At 43.4% G+C, this 23,365-nt stretch overlaps 1 protein-coding gene across 15 annotated transcripts in view; it reads left to right on the top strand.

Annotated features, from left to right (window-relative positions):
* nfixb (nuclear factor I/Xb) overlaps positions 1-23,365 on the top strand; it is a 142,144-nt gene that overhangs the window by 98,544 nt on the left and 20,235 nt on the right. For 10 of the 15 annotated variants that reach the window (XM_069710130.1, XM_069710132.1, XM_069710136.1 and 7 more), the window contains 6 exons: positions 11,271-11,336; positions 14,509-14,583; positions 15,655-15,775; positions 16,064-16,099; positions 16,736-16,866; positions 19,931-20,005. In XM_069710130.1, the coding sequence (XP_069566231.1) occupies positions 11,271-11,336; positions 14,509-14,583; positions 15,655-15,775; positions 16,064-16,099; positions 16,736-16,866; positions 19,931-20,005 (504 nt within the window). The remainder of the gene's footprint in view (positions 1-11,270; positions 11,337-14,508; positions 14,584-15,654; positions 15,776-16,063; positions 16,100-16,735; positions 16,867-19,930; positions 20,006-23,365) is intronic. The other 5 variants (XM_069710134.1, XM_069710145.1, XM_069710129.1 and 2 more) reach the window with 3 other exon arrangements.

Consider the following 23,365-nt stretch of genomic DNA (forward strand, 5'->3'; position numbering starts at 1 on the left):
ATATTGATGAGTGCAGCTTTAAGTATCTTATTATTTCAGTTAATATTGTGATGGAGTGCGTATTCCCAAACCAATTTGCGCCAACTGGCTGCCAATTACTCAAATCCAATGACACAATAGTGAATGTGGGGCTTTCGGGGACCCCAGGTGGTCCGGGAGCCCGGGACCGGTGCCAGTCCTTCACAGGTTGGTATTCCTGCTTATCTGTGTTACAGCTTTTTATTCAGATACATGAACTTGTCCACAGTGGGTTTGCTACTGAGCATTTGTCCCAAGGGGATCTGACACTTTGGGTGGGGAGTGGGGATCAAATGCCAAGTCAAAAGTTCACAAGGTCATGCTCTCTGCTCCCCCACAATACACACACACACACACACGCACCCACGCGCACACACACACACACACACACACACACACACACACACACACACACACACACACACACACACACACACACACACAGTCAAGGTTTGATTGGCAGGTCATCATGAGCTCTGAGTTGAGTACAGGCCCACATCGCAGCACACCCGGCTGCTGTCCTGGATGTGTTTGAAATGTATTAGTTGGGGATACTGAGCGGGTAGCTTGCAATGTTTGGCTTTTGGCAAACTGATGGCACTGCCTCGTGGTGGCTGCGGTGTGCTGTGTGTTTGCTTTTCCTCGTCTCCCCTGTAGTGCTGGTTTTGATCGTGTCTGCTCCCTGGCTGGTGCCCACTGTACGCTGCCCCTCCCTCCCCCACCGCTTCCCCCTACCCTCCTCTACTCCCTTCTTCAGCTCTGCCAACAAGTCTCTCTTTCTTTCTTTTCTCATTCCTTCTTTTATTCTCTCTGCTCACGTCTTTCTTGGCCAGGCAAAACGTTCCCACAGCTCTCACAATCCCCCCCTAAAGCCCCGCCCACCCACCTCCCCTGGCTTTCTCTCTCTCCCCCTTTTTCTCAGTCTATCACTCTTTCCTTCTCCTCACCCCCCCACCCCCTCTCCCTTTCTTCCTCTCTTTCATTCACTTCTTTTTTTTTGTCTTCATTGTTGTCCCCCACTCCTCTCCTCTGCCTCCCCTTTATTTTTGCCTTTTCTCCCTATAACCCCCCCTCACCTCCCCTCCTTCTCCTTCTCTCACCCCCATTCCCTGGCAAAGACTGGCATCACATGATCTCCATTCCCATTTGTGCCCAGACCCGGGCCACACTCACAAACATACACACAGAAACACACACATGCATGTATATCACAACATGGGGAAGAGTGGAGTGCAGCAGGACGGCTCATGTCTTTCATTCAGAGTTGGGAACTTCAGTACATTTGATCCCACCGTTCTGTTTGCATGAAACTTAATATACACACATCATCAGTGCAGTTTAAACAAGCCTCCCTGTGTAAAAAGTCTGAATGGACATTGAGTCTTTTCACTGTGTTTGGTGTTAGTATTATCAAACTTGTTTCAGCAAAGTGCAGGAACACAGAAAGGAGAAAAATACAGTGATCTCCTGTTGAAGTTTTTTGGGGGGGACAAAAACACTGCTGGAATTGCACTGGAATTTGTAGTTCATTCTTTGGAGTTGCAGAAATTTAATTTGTTGGTAGGAATTTTGTCTAAAGCCCGATATGCCAGAGAGCTTTCGGCTCCAGCCCCCCCCCCAAACCCTCCCTTCTTGCTAAAGCCGTGGCAGCCCTGCTGAAATCTTTCCCACTGCTTTCTCTTCCCCCTGTGTGAGGCAGATTTCTTTAGCATGTGTTGCTGTGTTGTGCCCCCACTGCCAACAAGTGACATCTGCTGGCCAAATGGAGGAACGACACCTCCCCATATGCATTCTGGGTTTAATGTGAACATTTGGATACGGTGGCAGAGAGGTTCAAATCAAAGGCGCAATGAGATAATTTTAAAATCAGACCATTATTTTTCTTCGGGAATAATAGTCATAGCTTTGTACAGCAGCCTCGTTACAGTGGAAGATTTTTGCTGCCCTGCTCTTACTTCTACCCAGAGAACAAGGGATTTTTCTCTCTCTGCGTCTCCCTCTTCCTCCCTCCCCGCTGATCTCTCCCTGTACATCACAGCTCATCAGCATAGGCACAGATAAAAGATAAAAGAAACAGGGTAGAGGAGGAGGGGGCGGGGGAGGGGGGTATACATGGGCAGCCAGCCAGCCCCCTCCATCCTCCTACCCCCTGCCCTCTTCTCTCTCCCATGGTTGATTCCCTTTAGGCCCCTCTCACCCCTTCTCACCCCCCTCTCACCCCCTGGCTCCCCGGCTCTGTGTGGCGTTGGCACAGAGAGGGCGCAGGCGGCACACAGACGGCCACGCAGATGGGCAACGGGCAATGCAGGGCTGCCTCCCCACACCTGCTCCTTGCTGGCACAGGGCTCGGGCCAGGCGGCCGTGCACACACTCTCTCTCACACACACACACACACACACACACACACACACACACACACACACACACACACACACACACACACACACACACACACACACACACACACACACGTACACACACAAACACAGATGTGCATCTAACGCAGAATTATCTGCCTCAATTTATTGAACTTTCCCACTTATAGACAGAATTGCAGCGAGCGCACACATGCAAATACTCTGGGAGACCGTTATACACGCTACACACGCATGCTTACGTGCTGTAATAAAAGAACAGTGTCTCCCTCCTACACTTTGCTGCTCAGCCTGTCAGTCACAGATGTTTACACGCTTATCTCCAACTGTGCCTCAACATGTGCTCTCCAGAAATCTTTGCACATATACACTATCATAAACATATATAAGACACAATTTCACATCCATAGCCACCAAGTGTTGTATTTATAGTCTCACACCCACACATTCACACTTCAGCACTACCAGCACAGAAACACATTTCACAATTAATCACATCGCCTCATGCTGTGCTGTCACATGGAGTTACATGCCAGACATTCACTGAACTACACAGAGGATGCACCATTGTCACTTGTACACTGAATGTGGGCACAAAGATTGATTTATATAGACTTGGAAAGATGTTTCAATGTATGAAAAAGATGAGAATTTGTAAACGCACTAGCCTCTAACTGCTATTTTGTTGACATCGCCACAGTGCGAGAGGAACTGCCAGGATGTGAAGCCGCTGGTTTAATAGGTAGGGTGTGGATATGGAAGCCAAATAAACTTCCCAGGAAGGCGCCAAAAATAGCTGGAAGGAAAATCCATCCTAAAACAGAAACCCCCTGGTGTTATTCTTTCCATTTGAGAGAGCACCGTCTTGATTTAAATGCAAAAATGAGCATCGCCATTGACAGCAAAAGGGCCATCTTTACAGTCACAGATCACAGGGTGGTTTTACAATGATACAGGTAGTGTTTTTTTTTATCATAAGGCTGAATGTCACTGAACAAATCAGGATCTTTTTTTCTATTCTTTTACACTTTCGACTGAAATCGTCCTGCTGCAAACTCCTGATGTGAGAACAGAGGAGTTCATAAAAATGTTGATACACTGATCTGAGTTGCCTTCAGTCGTTACAGTGCACACAGATCAACAAGTAGAAGAGAGTGCTTTTGGGCCTTTTTTGACCTGTGTTTCACCTCTCAGGCTGCATACAGTCTGCCCTATCATGTTTTCTGTTAATCTATGTGCCTGCAACCTGCGCGGTAACAGCTATAAGGAAATACCTGCAGACACAATTCAGGACACAAAAGTGCCCCCCATTTAATCTGTGCTTTTAGTTAGTTGTAGTTAATATTCTCCTAAAACATACATGAATAGAACATTAATCAATTATATGGCTGTAAACCGCAGAGCTCAGTGTCGTAAAGATGCAAATGTAAGTTTATCATTTTCATCAAAGAATCAAAACGTGACGACCAGACTTTATCTTCATCCCCGCCGTAAGAACCTCCTTCTAAATGTCGCAAAAACAAAAGATAAATGAATAGAATTTCGCACTGAACATGAGAAAATGGCCAAAGTGGATGAGTCAGTGTGTGGAGGCTGAAGGGGGCTGTTCTGTGTGTCCTAATAGCTCAGCAGGAGTAACCACAATGTTCTCCTTGTCCCCTGTTATTATCCTGTTAAACTTAACTGTACATTATCTAATCAGACAAGTTCCCATGAAGTAATTGGGGGCACTTCTGGAGAAAGTGGCATCCTTTCACACAAGTGTTCATTTTTCTAAAACCCTAAGGTAGCCACAGTGAGCAAGAGTCATTCGTGGGACAGATAGACTGCACCATCACTTCTGCTACCCCCCTCCCCCCTCCTCCCAATGCAGCGGTGTCCAATAAGAAACTCTGGCTTAAACAGCAGGCTCAGAATCAGCTTTGCTTGTAGAAGATTGAAACACAAGGCGGCTGGCGGTGGTGGGTCGATCAGAAGGCAATGAGTAATTTTCAGAAAAACTGGAATTGGAGAATGAAAATGGAGGGAGGGGGAGTGGAGGAGAAGGAGGAGAGCGGGACGAGGAGAGGATGAAGGAGGTGGTGGAGGAGGAGAAGAAGGGAAGGAAAAAAAAAGAAGAGGTTGAACTGAAGTCCAATAAAAGAGCCGAGCGAACATCTGTGTGGGATAGCCGTGGGGATTAGGAGGGTTTGGAACATTTTAAGCGCATTAAAGATTAAAAAAAAAGGTCAGAATGTTTAGCAACATACCGATAAACCTCTTAAGCGAAACCCAATTGGGGAGGCTGTTCGGTTTCTTTATCCAGAGGCTGATGGATGGGGGGGTCGCGGGTGGAGAGAGGGGGTGAGACTACGCAGCCATACACACTTAAACTCAAGCGCACCCTTGTATATATGTACATGTCAGTCAGTGCAGTTCGCCTCATGCTCTCTGTTTTATATCCATCTCCCATCAGCATGAAATACACAGCATGTAATCTACTTTATATTTGTTATTGCTTTGTATACTTCTCCATAATGTGCCCTGCAGTTCAGTCAGGGTTGCCCTCTGTCACATTTGGGCAGACATGTACGAACGCAGCGCCGCAGCCTCATTCCCACATTAACCCCGAGCCAGAGACCAGAGCTGTCACCGGTACCCACACACTCCATCAGGAATGACAGGGTTTGGAATCGCAGGCCTAAAATGCAGCTACTCATATAGACAGAAGAGAGAGAAACATCCAAGAAAAAGAGGAGCAGGGTGTTACAGTAGGAGAGAGAGAGAGGCGAGACAGACATGAAGGAGGGAGAGAACAGTGGTAGATTTGTCCACAGAGCGCTGGAGTAGTGGAGGAAGAGGCCCCTATCATTTGACTGCGAGGTGAACCCTGTCTGCGGAGCTATCCTTAAATGACACGGCGCACATGCAGAGGGTGGAGACGGAGCACGAGGGGTCACGGCTGGAGGCTGCAGCTATACTGACAATCAAATCTGTGCAGCTCCATGCATTTCATATGTCATTATTACTGAAACAATGGTGACATTTACGAAAAGCCCAGTTTAAATCATAATTTACACAGTACAGTACCAGTTTGTTTAAATCTTCACTCAATCATTCACCTGTCATTACACATACACACAAACACACTGTGATGCAGAGTCACAAGCGTAACTCCGAGATATTTAGGACATCAGGACTAGAGACCGACCAATTTACCAATTCCGTCCGTTATTGGACTATCACAGATATATTGGTATCAGCGTGTATGTTGTCAAATATAAAAACTTTCATTCTTCAAAAAGATGCTTGGGATAATTTAGAAATTGTTCTATTTGTGTTTCTTTTTATTTATAGTTATTTGTAATTATTACATTCCCAGTGAAATGTACTGCTTCATCAGATATTAAAGTGCAGACAGATACAAAGCCCAGCAGGAAGAGGCTGCCATAAACCTGCATCAGATTTTGTATCTGCAGATGAAATGACAAGACTGAATATTAGAATAACTGACTTATGAAAATATACTTCCACCCGCTGTCTAGTTTAGCAGCCAATGCTGTTATATTTTATCTCCAGTGCTGGACTGGTTGATGGTGATTTTATAGCCTGTCATCAGTCGGCGAAATCCCCTTCACTTAGTGCACATTAGATTACAGAGGGCCTGTTTGCTCATGTGTGCTTGTGATGCACAAACAAACACTCTAAGCTGTTTGGTAAATTAGCAAAAAGTGTGCAGTGTGCACTCGTATATGAATTTGTGCACGGTAAATGAGTCCATTAGCACTGGCAATAGCTGCCTGTGTACTGAGTGAGCAAGCATGTGTATGTGATTTTATATTCAAGTGTCTTTTAAATGATCTGCGCCTGTGTAATTGTGTGTGTGTGTGTGTGTGTGTGTGTGTGTGTGTGTGTGTGTGTGTGTGTGTGTGTGTGTGTGTGTGTGTGTGTGTGTGTGTGTGTGTGTGTGTGTGTGTGTGTGTGTGTGTGTGTGGCATTAGGCTGTTTTTGTGTGTATGATGAATGGACTGAATGTGTAAGTGTGATTTTGAGTGTGTGTACATTAGCCCTGGTGTGAGTTATTAGCCTCTGTCTGCATCTGCAGTGTGATAAATGTATAGCCAGTGTTAACTTTTGTGTACACACTCCTGAAGTATATCAGCAGTGACTGTACAGTATATTGACCAGGCAACAAAATTAACTCATTGTGTGTGTGTGTGTGTGTGTGTGTGTGTGTGTGTGTGTGTGTGTGTGTGTGTGTGTGTGTGTGTGTGTGTGTGTGTGTGTGTGTGTGTGTGTGTTGTGTGTGTGTGTGATTAGAGCGATAGAATGATGTATTTGATTTCCTGTGTGTGTGTGTATATCAGCAGTGACTGTACAGTATATTGACCAGGCAACAAAATTAACTCATTGTGAGTGCGTGTGTGTGTGTGTGTGTGTGTGTGTGTGTGTGTGTGTGTGTGTGTGTGTGTGTGTGTGTGTGTGTGTGTGTGTGTGTGTGTGTGTGTGTGTGTGTGTGTGTGTGTGTGTGTGTGTGTGTGTGTGTGTGTGTGTGTGTGTGTGTGTGTGTGTGATTAGAGCGATAGAATGATGTATTTGATTTCCTGTGTGTGTGTGCGCGCGCTGTATTATCTCTGGCGGGGCGTGTGCAGGGGGCCTTGGGGCGACTGTGTGCAGGAGATAAGGGTGATTCATCTCTGTTTGAACGTTGTGTGTGTGTGTGTGTGTGTGTGTGTGTGTGTGTGTGTGTGTGTGTGTGTGTGTGTGTGTGTGTGTGTGTGTGTGTGTGTGTGTGTGTGTGTGTGTGTTTGTGCTTTGGAGGCATGTGTATCCGTGTTTGGTGTGTGCACGTGCAAGCATTTGAACCAACACCTTAATAATTGTGGTTACATGCGCTTTAGTCAGTGTTGTGTGTGTTATAGATGTGGGTGTGCACAAAGGGAGCTGTGGGGATGAGAGGACTGCTGGCAGGGATTTGTCCCTGCAGGTGGTCTATAGAGCATATACTGTATAATAATCTAATACACTGCTTCTCTATTGTCCTCCATTAGCGTAGAGCACCTTCGTTATTTGGATGCATCACGCCCCCCCCCCCCACCCCCTGCTCACAATAACTCCTATACAAGCACCTTTGGGCACCTATTGTACACACACACAATATATATTTACATGACTGCCTGTGAACATGCCAAGGATTACATACATAGAAAACCTCTCATGCACACATTGGCATGTAGGAGTGAAGTCACATACAACATATAAACACATGCATGCAGGAGATCGGTGTCAGCAGACAGACACTGAAGAGATTGTGGCAAAAAGCAGAGCCTTTGAAAGACATTTGTGAAAATCAATGAAATACAAAATAGATGAATCGATTAGAATAACATAAAAGGACAGGAGCAGTTGTTGTTTCCTGATACAGAGATGCATTGTCTAGATATGTGCAAATACAATGAAAAGTGAAGCACAACACTTAAAGAAAAGTCTGAAACTGAGAACATTGCTTTCTTTGAGTCATGTTTTATATTACTTTAGTAAACAAAGATGTTTCATACCGTCGTTATAAGTTTGTTTTTAACTGACAAAAATAAAATCACGTATTCAGAAAAATTGCAAAAATCTGAGTATCCTCGGTCAAAAAAACAGGTGTAATACTGATTTCATTTGAAAAATGACCAAAAGGGAGAAATATCTTTACATTAACTGTTTAATTTTTTTAAGGAAATCTTTACTTTTTACTAATGGTTTTTTAAAATCTGAAAGTGTCTTTCTGACAATGTTCTATTAAGAGTGTCTTACTTGTAAAGTAAGATTGCCTGCAGATTTTTGTGTCCGAGGTCATAGATGCCCCCAAGTTCTCCAAAGAAATCTCTTTTTAGTAGAGTGAACATACGCCTGTTTTAAGGTGAATATCATCATTGTTAGAATAAACTGTGAGCCTTTTAGGCACAATACAATCAACAGTACACATTCATGTTGTCGAGCTGTGACTATTAACATGGGGGCCGGGAGTTGGGACCCTTTAGAGTAATCCCAAACAAGAACACAAATCTAAGACAGTTAAAGGTCCAAGGAAGACAAAAAAATGTCTTAAAATCTGACCTTTTTCTGCTTTTTTTTTTTTTTTTTTTTAAATCGTTTGCTTTTTGGTTACATATTGAGTACCTGAACTTCTTTACTGCTCTAATGTCGCTTTAAATAAAATAATCTGACAGTAGCGCTTTGGTTGATTTGCTCAATACCTTGATCAAAAGAAAAGAGGTGACTTAATTTCAAGAGTCGGGGCTCTGCTGGTCACTCGTTGGGAACCAGTGTTTTCAACCGGACCTTTGTGTTGTAGATGATCCTTTGACTTAAATGGAAAATTATCAATATTCATGATCAACACTGCCTTCCCAACACAACAAAAGATAATTTTGCCTAGAAAAACTGCAAAGTTCTCGAAGCCGAATTGAAACGTTCGCTCGATAATGTAACAGGAGTGGATTTAACACCTTGAAATTTGGAGGGACTGATATAGTACAAAAGTCAGCCTTGTGACAGTGTAGCACAGCGGCCACCAGTCTGTTTGGTGCCAAGAGATGCTTAAACAAAACAACACATTGAGCCCATGCCAGTAAGCTATATTATTATCTTCATTCGAACTAAGTGCCAGGCCAAACAGCGACACATATGCACACACAGGCTTCAACAACCACTCATCATTAGGGACTTTAACTGTGCTGTGCCGTCCCTGTTGTCATGACAACTAGGCACTGAATTTTGGCTTGGAAGCTGTCACATAGTGTAAGAGAGATTTTTCAGGAGGCATACAGTTTTAAAAGGTTTTAACGGTTTCAGCTTGTAGTGAAACACACAATCGGGTTTGTCGGGGTGAGCGCTGCTGCTCATAAGAAAGGCCCCGGGCGCCATTTATTCCTGGTTCATCTAACAACATTGCAGTATTTGCCTTAAATGATTTCTTTATGCTGTTGTTTCCGCACTTCCTTGATACTTTCCGAGTGTGTCTAACGCTTGTGATCGGCTGTCATTTTCATTCAACTCATGCATCCTCCGTAACAGGCTGTTAGTGCAGGAAACACGACGCTCACAGGGTTGCAGACAAGCGTCCCAAGCGGTTTTATCCTCACTCCATTTGCATTGCATATCCTCTGTAGGTCTTTTTATCTTTAAGACCACTGGGGCTGTGTGTGAGAGAGAGTGTGCTTTGCAAGCATGTGTGTCTGTGTGTGTGTGGGTGTGCCGTCAGCTAGCAGGAATGCACGGGTACCGCCAAAGCTAAGATGGCTGCCAAGCGCTAAGATGGCTGCCAGGATTCCACAGAGCGACAGTGCAAGAGAGAAAAGAGAATCAGACAGAGAACGAGTGAGAGGAATTGAAGGAGGAAGACCTGAAGATGGACTCTTCCTCCTGCAGAATGAGGGACGAGTGTTACGAGAAAACAGACACTCTGGCCTTGTGTTTTTCCTGTTCTTTTCAGCCCACAGTGATGAGGTGGTTTTGTGTCTCTTTTTGTTTACTGGGTTTTGGCAGCAGACAGACAGGGTGAATAGTGCAGCAGTTTGTTGGCACATGGTGCACAACTGCCACCCAAGATTAGGACACTGATTTGGTTTTAGAAGATGTTGAGATTTGGGGGGCCTAGTAGCGGCTGCAGCGGGGCCAGATTCTGGCCATGGAGACTTGGCCCAAGGCGCCCTTAAAGCTTAAGGACTGCGGGGTAATTGGCCTGAATGGTATATATGATACAACCATAAAAACTCCACAAGGCTGCATTACGCATCTGAAGAAGAATGGCAGCTGGTGGGCCAAACAAAACTAGCTGATGCAGGCAGCTTTCTGCCTGCCAGCCTGCCTCTGTAGATGTAAAGGTAAACACATGCAGGATGTGCAATGCAGAGAACCCAACAATGCAGTGGGAAAGCTGGAGTTTCTTTGGACTTCTAGAACTTTAACTAACTCACACTGCCAGGAGCCTTTCGTAAAATGTGTGTTAGGGTCCAGGAAAGACACTTTCTCGGTTTACTGAAGGTAAACGTGCCCCAAACTTCAAAATATGTGTTATTCATGTTTCTTAGGACCTCTAACACTTCATCCTAACCTACCCTGTTCAACATCTTAACTAAAATAGTGAGTGTACAATTGAGTATGTGGGAGTCCCAAGAAAGAAATGTACACAAAGTGAGAAAAGTGTTTTTGTTGAGTTAAACACACAGCAGAAAAGCATTCTAATAGATGACAAAATGCACATCTTACAATTACGCCTCAACTTACAAGTCAGCAGCAGGAAAGCTGAGGTTTCTTGGAACTAGTTCAGCCAATTTACACGATCAAAGGCCTTTTCTGATATTGTGTGTGTACGCGCGTGTGTTTTAGCAGGAGTCCCTAAAATAAATGAATATAAACCGAGAGAAGTGGCATTGTTAAAATAAACGCACACTAGAAGTTCTATTTAAACAAAATTTACATTTTACAAGACAATTTCCTTTCGTGTAGGATTTCAAGCGCTTTGCACAACCTACGCTGAGGCCCAAACAAAGATAGAGTGTGTGCATATTCCAATGTGTGGGAGTCCTGTAAAGTTAAAAAAGTGTGCAAAACCGTGAAAGTGATTTTCCCACTGTGACAGATTCCAGAAGGATATTGACCTTTTATTTTGGCCGTTTTTATGACTTTCAACTGAGGGTGGAAATATGCACCTTTGCATCTTTAATCTCAGTCCCACGTCTGTCTCCCCTTCATGGAAAAAATTAAGAAGGCGCCATGTCCCGCCAAGTGTCTGAAGAGTTCCCTCTGATGCTAACCTGCCCCCTCACCTTGGGTAGTGGCCAGACATCTGTCCACCTGACTCACCACGCTCTCTTTTTTTTTTTTTTTTTTTTTGATCTCTTTCAGAACAATCAGGACAATCAGACAACTCAAACCAGCAAGGAGACACAGACGTCAAGCCCCCACCAAATGGTACGTTTACAAGTGTGCACTGTACTTATTATTACTAATTATGTGTACACACACGCACACATGCCTAAAACTGTTTGACATACCTGTGCCTATGCAATCACAGCTATACTGACCCTAAAACGCATGCACATGTATGCACACCACCCCTCCATACAGGCCTCTCTGTGTGTGAGTGTCCCGGCAGAGTTGGATCTAAGTTTATTATGGTAAGGAGAGCTGATGGTACTGCAGCGTGGGGGCTGAGCTGGAATTGTGGCGGGCCACTCATAAATCACACTGACGTTATTGGAAGATGGGAACCACATGGCCGCTGCCGTAGCCGAGCACTGACCTCATGCGCTGTCCCCGCTGTGGTTAACCCCGGGCAGGGATGGAGGGAAGGAGGGAGAGATGGAGAATGGGAGGAAAAAAAAGAAAAGTGTGTGTGTGTGTGTGTGTGTGTGTGTGTGTGTGTGTGTGTGTGTGTGTGTGTGTGTGTGTGTGTGTGTGTGTGTGTGTGTGTGTGTGGTGGTGAGGGGGGGGGGTTGAAAAGAAAATAAGAGGTGATGGAATGAAGAGAGGAGTGATGGACAGTTGGAGAGGAGGATGAAATGGAAGAGGAGGTTTGGAGGAAGGGTGTGGATTTAAAATTCACTCAACCCTAGAGACATCTTTTATAAACACACTGAACAGGCCTGGATGTTACAGATATGGACATTATAGAGTGTCATACACAAACTTTCCTTGGAGAGGCTGAGAAAACTTCAGAATGGTGTACATATGCATGTTCATGTCAAACGTGAGCAAAGTTTCAAACAATGAGGTAAACATATTTAAAAGTAGTTCTGGCTTGACACTGCTTGAACACTTTGTTCACAGAGAGTTGACGTCGGCTCATCACGGATTTCTTTATATGGTCATCTGCAGACCGATAGTCCGAGGAGACACTAGTACTTACAGTTGTGTGGTGACAGCAGAAATACATTTTAATAGCCATGTTAAGTGTATATCCCAGACGTAAACCTATTAACATCGGTATTTATACAAACAAAATGTATATATAGTTTATGATTGAAAGACTAAATCCACTGTTAAGTCACACAATAAGCTGGTAATGAGAATAATATTTACCGCAGACGTCATGCTGTAGGCTAATCTTCGTTGTTGCAGATTTTCGGGCTGCTCACCCTCTTTTCCCGGATCGAATGCTGGCTCGAATACGTACGGATGAATTTTAGAAGTTGGCATATCTGATCAAGAATGAGAAATTATGTTAGTAGGTTTACCGTTTCGTTTCAGTACCTCCACACTACCCAGTGGACGAGGCGGAGGTCACCAGCACTGGGTGCTGCTGCTCAGCAGGCTTCCTGGAAGGTGGCCAATCCAAAGAAAGTGAGCTTTCAGGGGAGCTTTAAAGAGACGGGAGCTAAAACGACTTGTTTCAGACGGAGGATGCTTTGAGGGCCTGCATAAAGGACCACTATTAAGATAAATAAGGATTTTTGTTTTAACTGTAAATCATTGAAAGCTACTCTGCTGGAGTCCCCGAATAAAAATAAAAATCCTGAAAAATGAGTGGGTTCCCTTTAATCTACTTGAACCTGCACCCTTGCGAGGATCAGAATTTGAGAGCCTTTAAGACTGTCAGAGGATGGTCATTTGTTTGGGGACATTTTGATATTGCTCCTTTTTCTCTCTTAATTTAAGAACTCAACGAGTTTGGAGTTAGCACGTGGTTTTAAAATTTGACCTGCATTTGCAAATTTTTTAGCTTCTTAGGGGCAGTGGAAACAAGGTGCACGTCATTAATAAACAGCTGCCTGTTCACAAATCATATTGATACAGAGAAACATTATCAGTCATTTGGCGTAACATACATGGGCACCTGTGTTCTTTCAATATTGTATTTCCTTTTAGCTCTATTTATGGTTTCCCTGAACTTCTGGGGAAATATGTGTCTTGTTGGCGGCTAAATGCTAAACTATGTTGACTCACTTAAACTGCCCCTGCTTGGTTCTGGTTCTGGGTTGGCATATACTGTATACAGGTCTGAAAAGTGAGGCGCGATAGGAAGTGTGCAATACCACCAGGGACCACTAGTAGTTGACTCCAAAAAGGTTTTGGCTCCATAAACTTCCATTGAACTTCTCTCATGAAGCCACGAGTCATTATTGTGTCATTCGCTAAAGTGACTGTGGCCGTCCATCTGAAAATAATTCCATTGTTGAATAGATACTAGGTCTCAAAAAGTGGTGTTTGGGGGCATGTCTGTTTGATTGACAGGCCTGTGGTGCCGTCAGGTTTCCACTATAGGTGGGCAGGCGTTGTATCCTTGAAGATTGAGTCAGATCCACAGCTCGCTCCTTCCCAGCTTGTACAAATATGTTTAACTCTGGCTCCAAAATAGCAAGATGTCAGTGGCCAAAATACCGAACTCAAGGCTTCAGAACAGTAGTTCACAAACCAATGGGTGACCTCACAGTTTGTTACTACTTGTTCTGGACAGGTATCATACAGTGGGTTTTTAGAACTTTTGTGCCGAAGATATTTGCTGTGAACAACACTGATGAGTGCTGAGAGAGTGGATCAAAACAGTAAAGATACAGCGTTGGTAACCAAAACAACAAGCTAAAAGTAGCTTCTTAGTCAAGTGAGTAGCTGCATAGATTATCACAACAAACCTCTCTCATACAAGTAATCACAAGATCCACTCATACTTTAAAACATGATTATAGCCATTTTTAAAGTTAGATAGTATGAATGGACTCAAAGGATGTAAGTACAAGGATGTGTGTATGCATCACTTCTTGAATATCTGTTATTATGCGTCATTATACCCTATATGTACTTTGATATATGTATATACAATACACAGTGCATCATACATGATATAGCTGTCTATGTATAGATTATACTCACTCGTTGGGCCTGATTGGTTGTGTATGTTGGTCTGTCAACAGTAAAAAAAAAAAAAAATCAACATGTCCACACCAAAGGCCTGTTTTATCTTATAGAAAACACATGGACGACACCAGCAGCGTGTCAAACCTCTCGACACGTGTTTTTCAGACCCTGCAGTGTGTCTACTGAGTGTGTCTTCTTGTATGTTTGTGTAATTACTGTATAGGAATATTCGGTACATGTATCCTGCTGTCTGCTCTCACACGCTCCTCTCTCTCTGTCTTTTCTTCAGGCCACTTGAGTTTCCAGGACTGCTTTGTGACTTCAGGGGTGTGGAACGTAGCCGAGTTGGTCCGCGTGTCGCAGAGTGAGTCACGGCTGCAATTTCTAATGTCAATCACCGTTACTGTCATTCCTTGAACCCTTCATACAGTTACTTTATTATAACTCATTAGTAGCAGAGTTTCATACAGCAGCATCCTTGATCTGCACCTTTTTTAGGAGAATGGATTACTTTTGATTTTACTTTGAAACCATCATCAGGAGCAGTATGGTGTCAGGAGATAACAAATAAACAATAACTAATGAACACCCAGTGTGCACACGGGACCTAAATTGCTCCTGATGATGCTCCAGCCTTTTTGTGGGATTTTTTTTTTTTTTTTTTTTTTTTTAACAAAAAGAAAAAGAACAATTAAAGAAGACAGGCTGCCAGCTCTGCAACTGTCCATTTGGGCACAGTACAGCTTTGAGCTTAAAACTAACATCAACATGTCAGCTAATATGCTCACCGTGATCATGCTAACATGAGCAGGTATAATGTTTACATATTCACCATCTTGGTTTTGCTTGTTAGCAAGATTTACTAACTGCCACTAAATTCAAAGTACAGCTGAAGATGATGAGAATGTTATTCATTTTTACTAGTTATATTGTAGGTACATAATTCAGACATTATTGAACTAGAAATATAAATGTTAACATGTTGGGAGCACTGGAGAAGGCAGAGGACAATTCATCATGAGGACATGAATGTCTCTATGGGAATCAACTCTGTGGGTGCCAATGGTTGTTAAGACAATTCCCACAAAAATCCCATGAAAACGCCCAGAGCCAACATTGTTGGTTCGTGTCTCAATTTAAGATTAGGTTACTCCAAACAGCAATGCTTGTTAAAGATGCGTCACTCTAAACAACCAATGTGAACCTCATGGTGCTGCTCGAGGAAATGTCATTGGATCATCAAAGATATTACTTTTCATCATCTGGGAATCAGGCATTTTGGTTTAAGTCTGACACAAAATAATGACCGTCCAACAAACAGATCAACATCAGGAAAATCATCCTATAAGAAAATGAGGCTATGATTTTGTGCAGTGTGTCATTTTTCTGATATTCCTATATTGGATGCGTCTCTGTCCGTGTGTTCATTCCTCAGCTCCGGTGGCTACGGCAACGGGCCCCAACTTCTCTCTGGCCGACCTGGACAGCCCAGGTTACTACAACATCAACCAGGTGACCCTGGGACGCCGCTCCATCACCTCCACCCCCTCCACCAGGTACATACGCACACAAAACACTCCTGATGAAAATGTATTCTGTACTAATATTCTTCCTCTCTTAATTTTCTAACCTCTTGACTCGACTGTATTCTTTATGCTAAGCTTGCTCTGCTTTTTGACTGTGTCTCTTTCTCTCCCCCTTTCTCCTCCGTCATCACTAATCCTTCTCATTCCCTCTCATTTTTCCCACCGATCTGTCCGTCGCCCCGTCTCTGTTCGTGCCTTTTGTGTCTGTGTTCCCCCTCGCTCCCTCTGCCGTCCTCTCCCGCTCATCTTGCGCTGAAGGACTGAAATGGAGCTTTATGCAAGTCTCCCACGGAGGTAGTTACACTCATTACAGAATATCTCCCTTGATACTAATCTAACACAGACCCCTCCATCACACTCGAACAAAAGCCACACACGCATGCTGTCACACAGATACGCACATGCTGTACGTTCACAACCCCCTTTATTTTATTGGTCACAGATGTATGACTCTTTAAGAATCTGCAAACACACACAGGAATGCGTTCCAGCGTTACCATGCACACTTTCTGCGGTCGGTTTCCTTCGCGTAGCTGCTTCGGGCCAGTATGGACTCAGCATGTTGGTCAAATTCTGGCCTCTTGTTTGTCTCGCTGTCCCCGGTTGTGTTGCTCTGACACCTTCCTATTACATAATGTGAAAACACAACATTGAATAGAAACCTTAACATTTAGCATTTTTATTACTAGCAGACAAATTTCTGACTCCGGGGAAAATCAGCGCTCACATTTGTCCTCGAATGTCCAACAAATGATATGTGTATATTTATTAGAGTCCCAAATACCAATCAGTAGTGTCTGTTTGTTTCAGTGAGAAACCCAGACCCACAACTTTTAAGAAAAACAGATCATATCAGTCTGAAAATAAATAGCCTTTAACTCTTCCCTTCTTCATGAATTAAACAAACTCTCTTTCTTTCTTTGCTTTCAGCTCCAACAAGCGCAAGTCCATTGACGACAGTGAGATGGAGAGCCCGGTGGATGATGTCTTCTACTCAGGCCGTTCCCCGGCAGCGGGCAGCAGCTCTCAGTCCAGCGGTTGGCCTAATGATGTGGATGCAGGTAGTCCCGCTGCAACTACCCCATCACTTTCTGTGCTGAAGTCCACTTCAATTCAGACACAAAAATCAAACTGATGTTTAAGTTATATATATAGATTTTTTTTTTTTAAACAATGCAGTCATGAAGGCTGCCGCTAAAACAAACCTTTCATTAAATTTGAAAGAGCCAGAAAGCTTTAAAATCCAAAGTGCTTTTCTCTGAACTAAAGGAATAGTTCAGTAATTTGGGAAATACAGTTATTTGCTGTAGATTGACACTCTCTCTGTGGAAAGATGAATCTAATACCAGGTTAGCTTAGCATAAAGACTGTAAACAGGGGAAAGGAAACAGTTAGCCTCGCTCCGTCCACCGGCAACACAGTTCCCCCAGCAGCTTCTCAAACGTACATGTTACATTTTATTTGTTTAGTCTGCGCAAAGTGTGAAGTGTAAGATTAACAGATGGCTTTACAGGGACTTGTGTGCCGGACTCATTCTTTGCCTAGTGAAGTCACTTCAGTGTTGCTACATAGATGATGTTACTTGTAAACAGAGACAATCCAGCTGTTTTCCTGCTTCCAGTCTTTGTGCTAAACTAAGCTAAGCTGCCAACAGCTTCCTACATTTGGTATTAGAGTTATTAGAGTGGTAATGATCTTCTCACCTAACCAACTCTCAGTGAGGAAGCAAATCAATGTATTTCCCAGAGATGTCAAACTAAGCCCACATATTTTGTGGAGTTAATTTCATACTAACTGATTTGAAATGGACCAGCAGCCTCAGCTCACCTCCTTCCACCATCACCCCTTCCCCCCTACCTCTACACTGTATTGACCCTTCTTTTCATCAGTTGACCCCCCCCCCCTCCCTCACTTTCCTCCATTTCACCATCTTTCATTCACAGCTTCTACTCCACTTATAACCTAAACCTTATAAGACCCCCTCCCCCCACCCTGCACAATAGCCGAGGTTCATTCACCGACATTATGTCACGGCCAGGTTATAGCATCCTTTCTCACATCCAGCAGGGACTTAAAGAGCCAGTTTACGTAAAACACATAAAACTGTATTCTCTCCGTTACTCTCAGTGGTTTTACAATGCAGATAGTTTGGAGTTTATTTGCTCAAGTTTTAAGATTTCTGTTGTTGCAACAAAGATATATCAAGCGTGGCTTAACTGGCTTAACATCGTGTCTAGAAACTGGGTCATTGTCACTCAAATGACATGTTACTGCCAGTTTTTCCATTATAATGTTTTATATGAGCTTCAATCTCAAAATTCGGCAAATAAAACTTAAGCCATCTGCATGCTGAACTGGCACTTTAACCACACCACAAACTGAGTGTATAACGTACTGACTAGTGTTTGTTGTCACTGAGAAGAGTGGCAGGGATAGTTGTATTTTGCTTAGTTAATTTTTATGTCAGTGTCAGCTTCCATTTAGTTTCCCAGGATCCCGTGTGCGCACACGAGCGTCATGTATGAGACTGTTAAAGCCACATACTGAAGATATAACAAGGATAACTCAAAAGCTTTATAGACTGTAGTCGGTCCAAATGTCTCTGCCTTGTTTATGTTCGTCAATAGAACATAGTAATGGGATGTTTATTCTTATCATATAGGAGGAATAGTTTGGAAGGTGATTTTATTTCTTGTTAAGAAGATTGATATCACTTATCATGTGTACAGTAAATACGAACCTGCAGCCAGTCAGCTAACTTCATACAAATAGTGGAACCAGTGGGAAATAGCCAGCTTGATGTAAAATAAGTGAGATGCAGCATGATACCTGTTGCGTTTAAATACATTTTAATAAGCAGGTTTTGTGACCTTACCCATCGGCCAAGACAATGGTTGTTTCCAGTTTTTGTGCTGTGTCACGCTTATTATATGTTAGCTTTACCAGAAACTTTGCAACGCAGCACATTTTAATTTTTTTTAAGACTTTCCACAAAAAAAAGGTTTGATGGCTTGCTATATAGTCTTTGCATGTGTAGTCACACAGCGCCACACACGTTTTACTGGCGCCTGGTAGTAATGTCGTCTTCTGTGGCTGGCAAACAGCTTTTACAGCTACCTTCTCATGGTAGTGGCGCATTGCTACCAGGTGATTGTAAAAACATGGGATTCTTTTTTTTTTAAACATAAGATGATAGTCGCATAAACTATTAAAATATTTATGATTTAATGACTATTCAGGAATTCTAAAATCAATACATAAACAGTCCCAGGCTAGCCATTTCTTCCCGTTTTCAATCTTTGTATTTGGCTACTGTTAAGCTCACCAAATACTGGCAGCTTCTAATCTAAAAAAAAAAAAAAGGTAAATACACCTGTATAAACTTCTGTCCCCCTCTGTGTTTTATTTTGTACATTGTTCATGTTAGAGTAGAGAGATATTTATATGTATTTTCTGTATTATATTCAAGGAACAGTGAGACCTTTTGGGATTAAGTTGCTTTCTTATTGACATCTAGATGAAAAGATTGACACTCGGATGCACAGTGAGCGGAGCATCAGTCTTCTCATCTAACTCTCGTGAAGTTAACTTATTTCCCAAAGTGTCGAACTGTTCCTTTCCCGATATTCCCCTGATGCCTCACGAGTTTTACCATCCAAATCATTTTTGCGTTATCTGTATTCTCGAGTATTTCAGCAGAGCAGCACCAGTGTAACCACCCATTTACTGCTGAAATCATAACCACTCACCCTTTTGGCTTACAGCACTTTTAACCATCATTATGGGTATCACGTCAAATGTATTTACCACAGACTTCATGTATATCTCTTGGGTGTAGTGTCTGACTTTGGGGATTGTATTAAATTGCAAAATTTTCATGTATTCTCCAATTTATAACCGTCACTCCCACTCACAGGCTGCCATTTTAATACTGCCAGCAGTAATGATGTAACTATTTTATAGACACTTGCTGCACTCTATAACATTAAAATCCCCCATTGCTCATTATTTAACCACCCCTATTTCTCTCCCTCATTCTTTCCATCTCTCTCTGTGTCTCTGTCTTTTTCTCTCCTCCCCTCCTCCATTGTTAACTCTTCCCTTCTCCCCTGTTTGGCCTTTCAGTGCAGCACCATTTGGCCAGTGTGCAGGAGAGGAAGATTAAGCATGAGAGCGATGGAGTGCAGTTTCCTTACCATGGTTAGAACATTAAACATTATACTGTGTACATGTATACATGCTCTACTTCCGCTCACACCACCCTCAACTTGTGTACATATCTCTCTGTTTGCACTTCCTGTGAGCTCTCAGAGCTCTCCTGCATTTTCCGTCCGTTCTCTTCTCTTCTCTTCTCTTCTCTTCTCTTCTCTTCTCTTCTCTTCTCTTCTCTTCTCTTCTCTTCTCTTCTCTTCTCTTCTCTTCTCTTCTCTTCTCTTCTCTTCTCTTCTCTTCTCTTCTCTTCTCTTCTCTCTCTCTCTCCTCTCCTCTCCTCTCCTCCTCTCCTCTTCTCTCTCTCTCTCTTCTCTCTCTCCTCTCTTCTCTTCTCTCCTCTCCTCTCTCTCTCTCCTCTCTCTCCTCTCCTCTCCTCTCCATCCCTCTCTCGTGTCTTGTTCTCTGGCTGTGCTGATGCTGGGTGGGGTTGTGTTTCTACCAGATGTCTGCTGTTGTCCATTGTGGGTTCACCAAAGCCTTTTGGTTGCCCAGTAGCTCCATAACATCTACCGCCTGTCTGCCTCAAAGATGTTGTTGTAAATCTGTGAAAGAAATCAGCCATCTAGGAGGATAAAGATATCTCTAGTGCATTGAACACATCTCTGAATACTCTTATACTGATGTACACTCTGTTGTAAATGTGTAATTAAGTGCATTATCTTATCCACAAACCGGGTTGTTGTGACACCACATGAATACAAACAAGAGTTTCCGAGGTGATGTGAATTTGTCAGCAGTGTTCAGCTAAGTGCTTTGGATGTTGTAATTTTGTTGTTGAGCCCAGAGAGAGAAAGCCAGTGATGAAAGACAGAGAGAAGGAGGAGGAGGAGGAGGAGGAGGGATGTGAATGAGGGTTTGTTGAGTAGCAGTGCTTCATCCAGCCGGTTGTTTAGACAGAGCTGTTGAGTGGCGTCCCACCTGCCGTAGGACTGACTCAACTGTCTCTGAAAGACAGCACCAGGAAAACAACATACGACCCAAACAAACACAACTAAAGGCATTCAGGTGTGTCATCAATGCACAAGGCTCCTTCTGTCTGCAAGACATGCTTACTCACTAACACGCACATTTACAAATGACACACACACACAGACACACACATACACTTGCACAAAACTAAATTTATGCTCTTTTTCTGATTTACATTCACACACACATAAACACACTCCCCAATCTGGAGAGGAGCAGCGTTCCGGTCCAGATGGCGCCTCCATGTGTCTACAGCGAAGGGAGCTACTGGGTTACAGCAGACATCTGTTCTGGTGATGGTGGTGGTGGTGTTGGGAGTGAGAGATGAGGAGAGGAGAGGAGAGGAGAGGAGAGGAGAGGAGAGGAGAGGAGAGGAGAGGAGAGGAGAGGAGAGGAGAGGAGAGGAGAGGAGAGGGAGGAAGAGGAGGGACAGGGAGGGCCTCCGCCTCTGCCTGCTCCGGAGGTGATTCTCTACCTGAATGAAAAGCTCTGAGGCATAGCAGGTGATCATGTAATTCATCATTAAGTCCGCTGTCTCCTGCTCAGCTCTGCTCCGTGCGCTCCTTCTGCCTGCTTGCTCCTGCTGCTCAGTGGCGGGAAAACCCACTATCCACTTCTCAGTCTGCAAGTGGGGTTGGATTTCCCATGTATTTGTGATATTGACACAGATTCCAAACCAGTGATTTGGGGATAAAACTGTGATGTTCAGTTATGTTCCTCGCTTTGCCTGAAGCGCATCACCTTCGTGTTTATGAGTACTAATGACGTGTGTGGTGGTCAGTTAATGAGGAACATAACTCTGGTAATATGCATTGTTGTTTCTTACCTGAATGAGGAGTGTGAACTCTTTTTTTCTCTGTTGTGTGTGTGTGTGTGTGTGTGTGTGTGTGTGTGTGTGTGTGTGTGTGTGTGTGTGTGTGTGTGTGTGTGTGTGTGTGTGTGTGTGTGTGTGTGTGTGTGTGTGTGTGTGTGTGTATGTATGTGTGTGTGTATGTGCGAGTGTGTGTGCTAGCGGACCAGTTCTGTGACAGTTAGGGGGTTTGTGTGGTCGCCAGCTTGTTAGCGTGGCAAGACTACAGGGTCATGGGAGCAATTGGCTGCCAGTCTGCTCGTGCAGTGTGCCAGGAGCAGGACACAGAAATAATGTAGAACAAACAACTGTGTATGTGTGTGTGTGTGTGTGTGTGTGTGTGTGTGTGTGTGTGTGTGTGTGTGTGTGTGTGTGTGTGTGTGTGTGTGTGTGTGTGTGTGTGTGTGTGTGTGTGTGTGTGTGTGTGTGTGGGTGGGTTTGTGGGTGGGTGTGTGGGTGGGTGTGTGGGTGTGTGCATCTAAACACACACACGCACACACACACACACACACAGATTAAGGGAGAGATCAGAGTAACTTCTGTTAGCTTTATCAGACAAAGCTTTCATTGGGCATCTGGGCCTCATTTGCTGCTCCTCACTGAGAAGCCACATCGTACCAGATATTTCAGCAAGACACCGACTAATTAGGGAATATCACAGAGACTAAAAACAATATGTATAATTTAAGGCTGTTCATGCATAATAAGATGGTTATAATTGAAGTTGGGATGTGGTGGCACGCAGTCAACCCTATATGAACCACAGAGGAACTGCTTCATTGAATCCACAGCATGTTGGTTCTCCGTTTGTCGGCTTTGAATAGTGTGATCAAGGAACCTAAATCCCAGTTATACATTTTAATGTGACCTTATGACCGAAGTTTGGGAGCTCACCAGTGACATTAGTGATCTTTTTTTAAAAGAGCCCTGAGAGATATAGACGTTTATTCTCTAGCATGGTTCCAGCTCCATAAACACTGGCCCCTACAATTCCCATCATGCAACATGAAAGCATTTTTCATTAAACCTCCTAAATGCCCACTTGTTTCAAACCCCCACACCTCTACTTTGTAATGAAGGCTTTTTCAAATCTCAATCCAAACCAAGATAACCCTGATGACATCACCCTGACATCATCAAGGTTTGGAAACTGCTCACCCCTTGATCACAGTATACAGTTTTATACAGCTTTAGAATGCTACTGCTTGTGACGAGCGCAGTTTATAATTAATGCTTCAATACCAATACAATAATATAAATATAGTAAATGGAGCCTTTGTAGTGTACGGCATACATACAGTGCCCTCCAAAAATGTGTAACAGTGACAGTGGAGTTCAAAAGAGTGAAAAGTTTTTACCTCTTTAGGCATTTTGATTTGTTTTTTGAAGGATGGACGGACAAGTACACGTAGATAGATAGATAGATAGATAGATAGATAGATAGATAGATAGATAGATAGATAGATAGATAGATAGATAGATAGATAGATAGATAGATAGATAGATAGATAGATAGATAGATAGATAGA

The sequence above is a fragment of the Brachyistius frenatus genome, unplaced genomic scaffold (genome assembly GCF_029030835.1).
Source record: "Brachyistius frenatus isolate BFR_SWC_R1_liver_20210118 unplaced genomic scaffold, ASM2903083v1 Contig_90, whole genome shotgun sequence".
Taxonomy (NCBI): domain Eukaryota; kingdom Metazoa; phylum Chordata; class Actinopteri; family Embiotocidae; genus Brachyistius; species Brachyistius frenatus.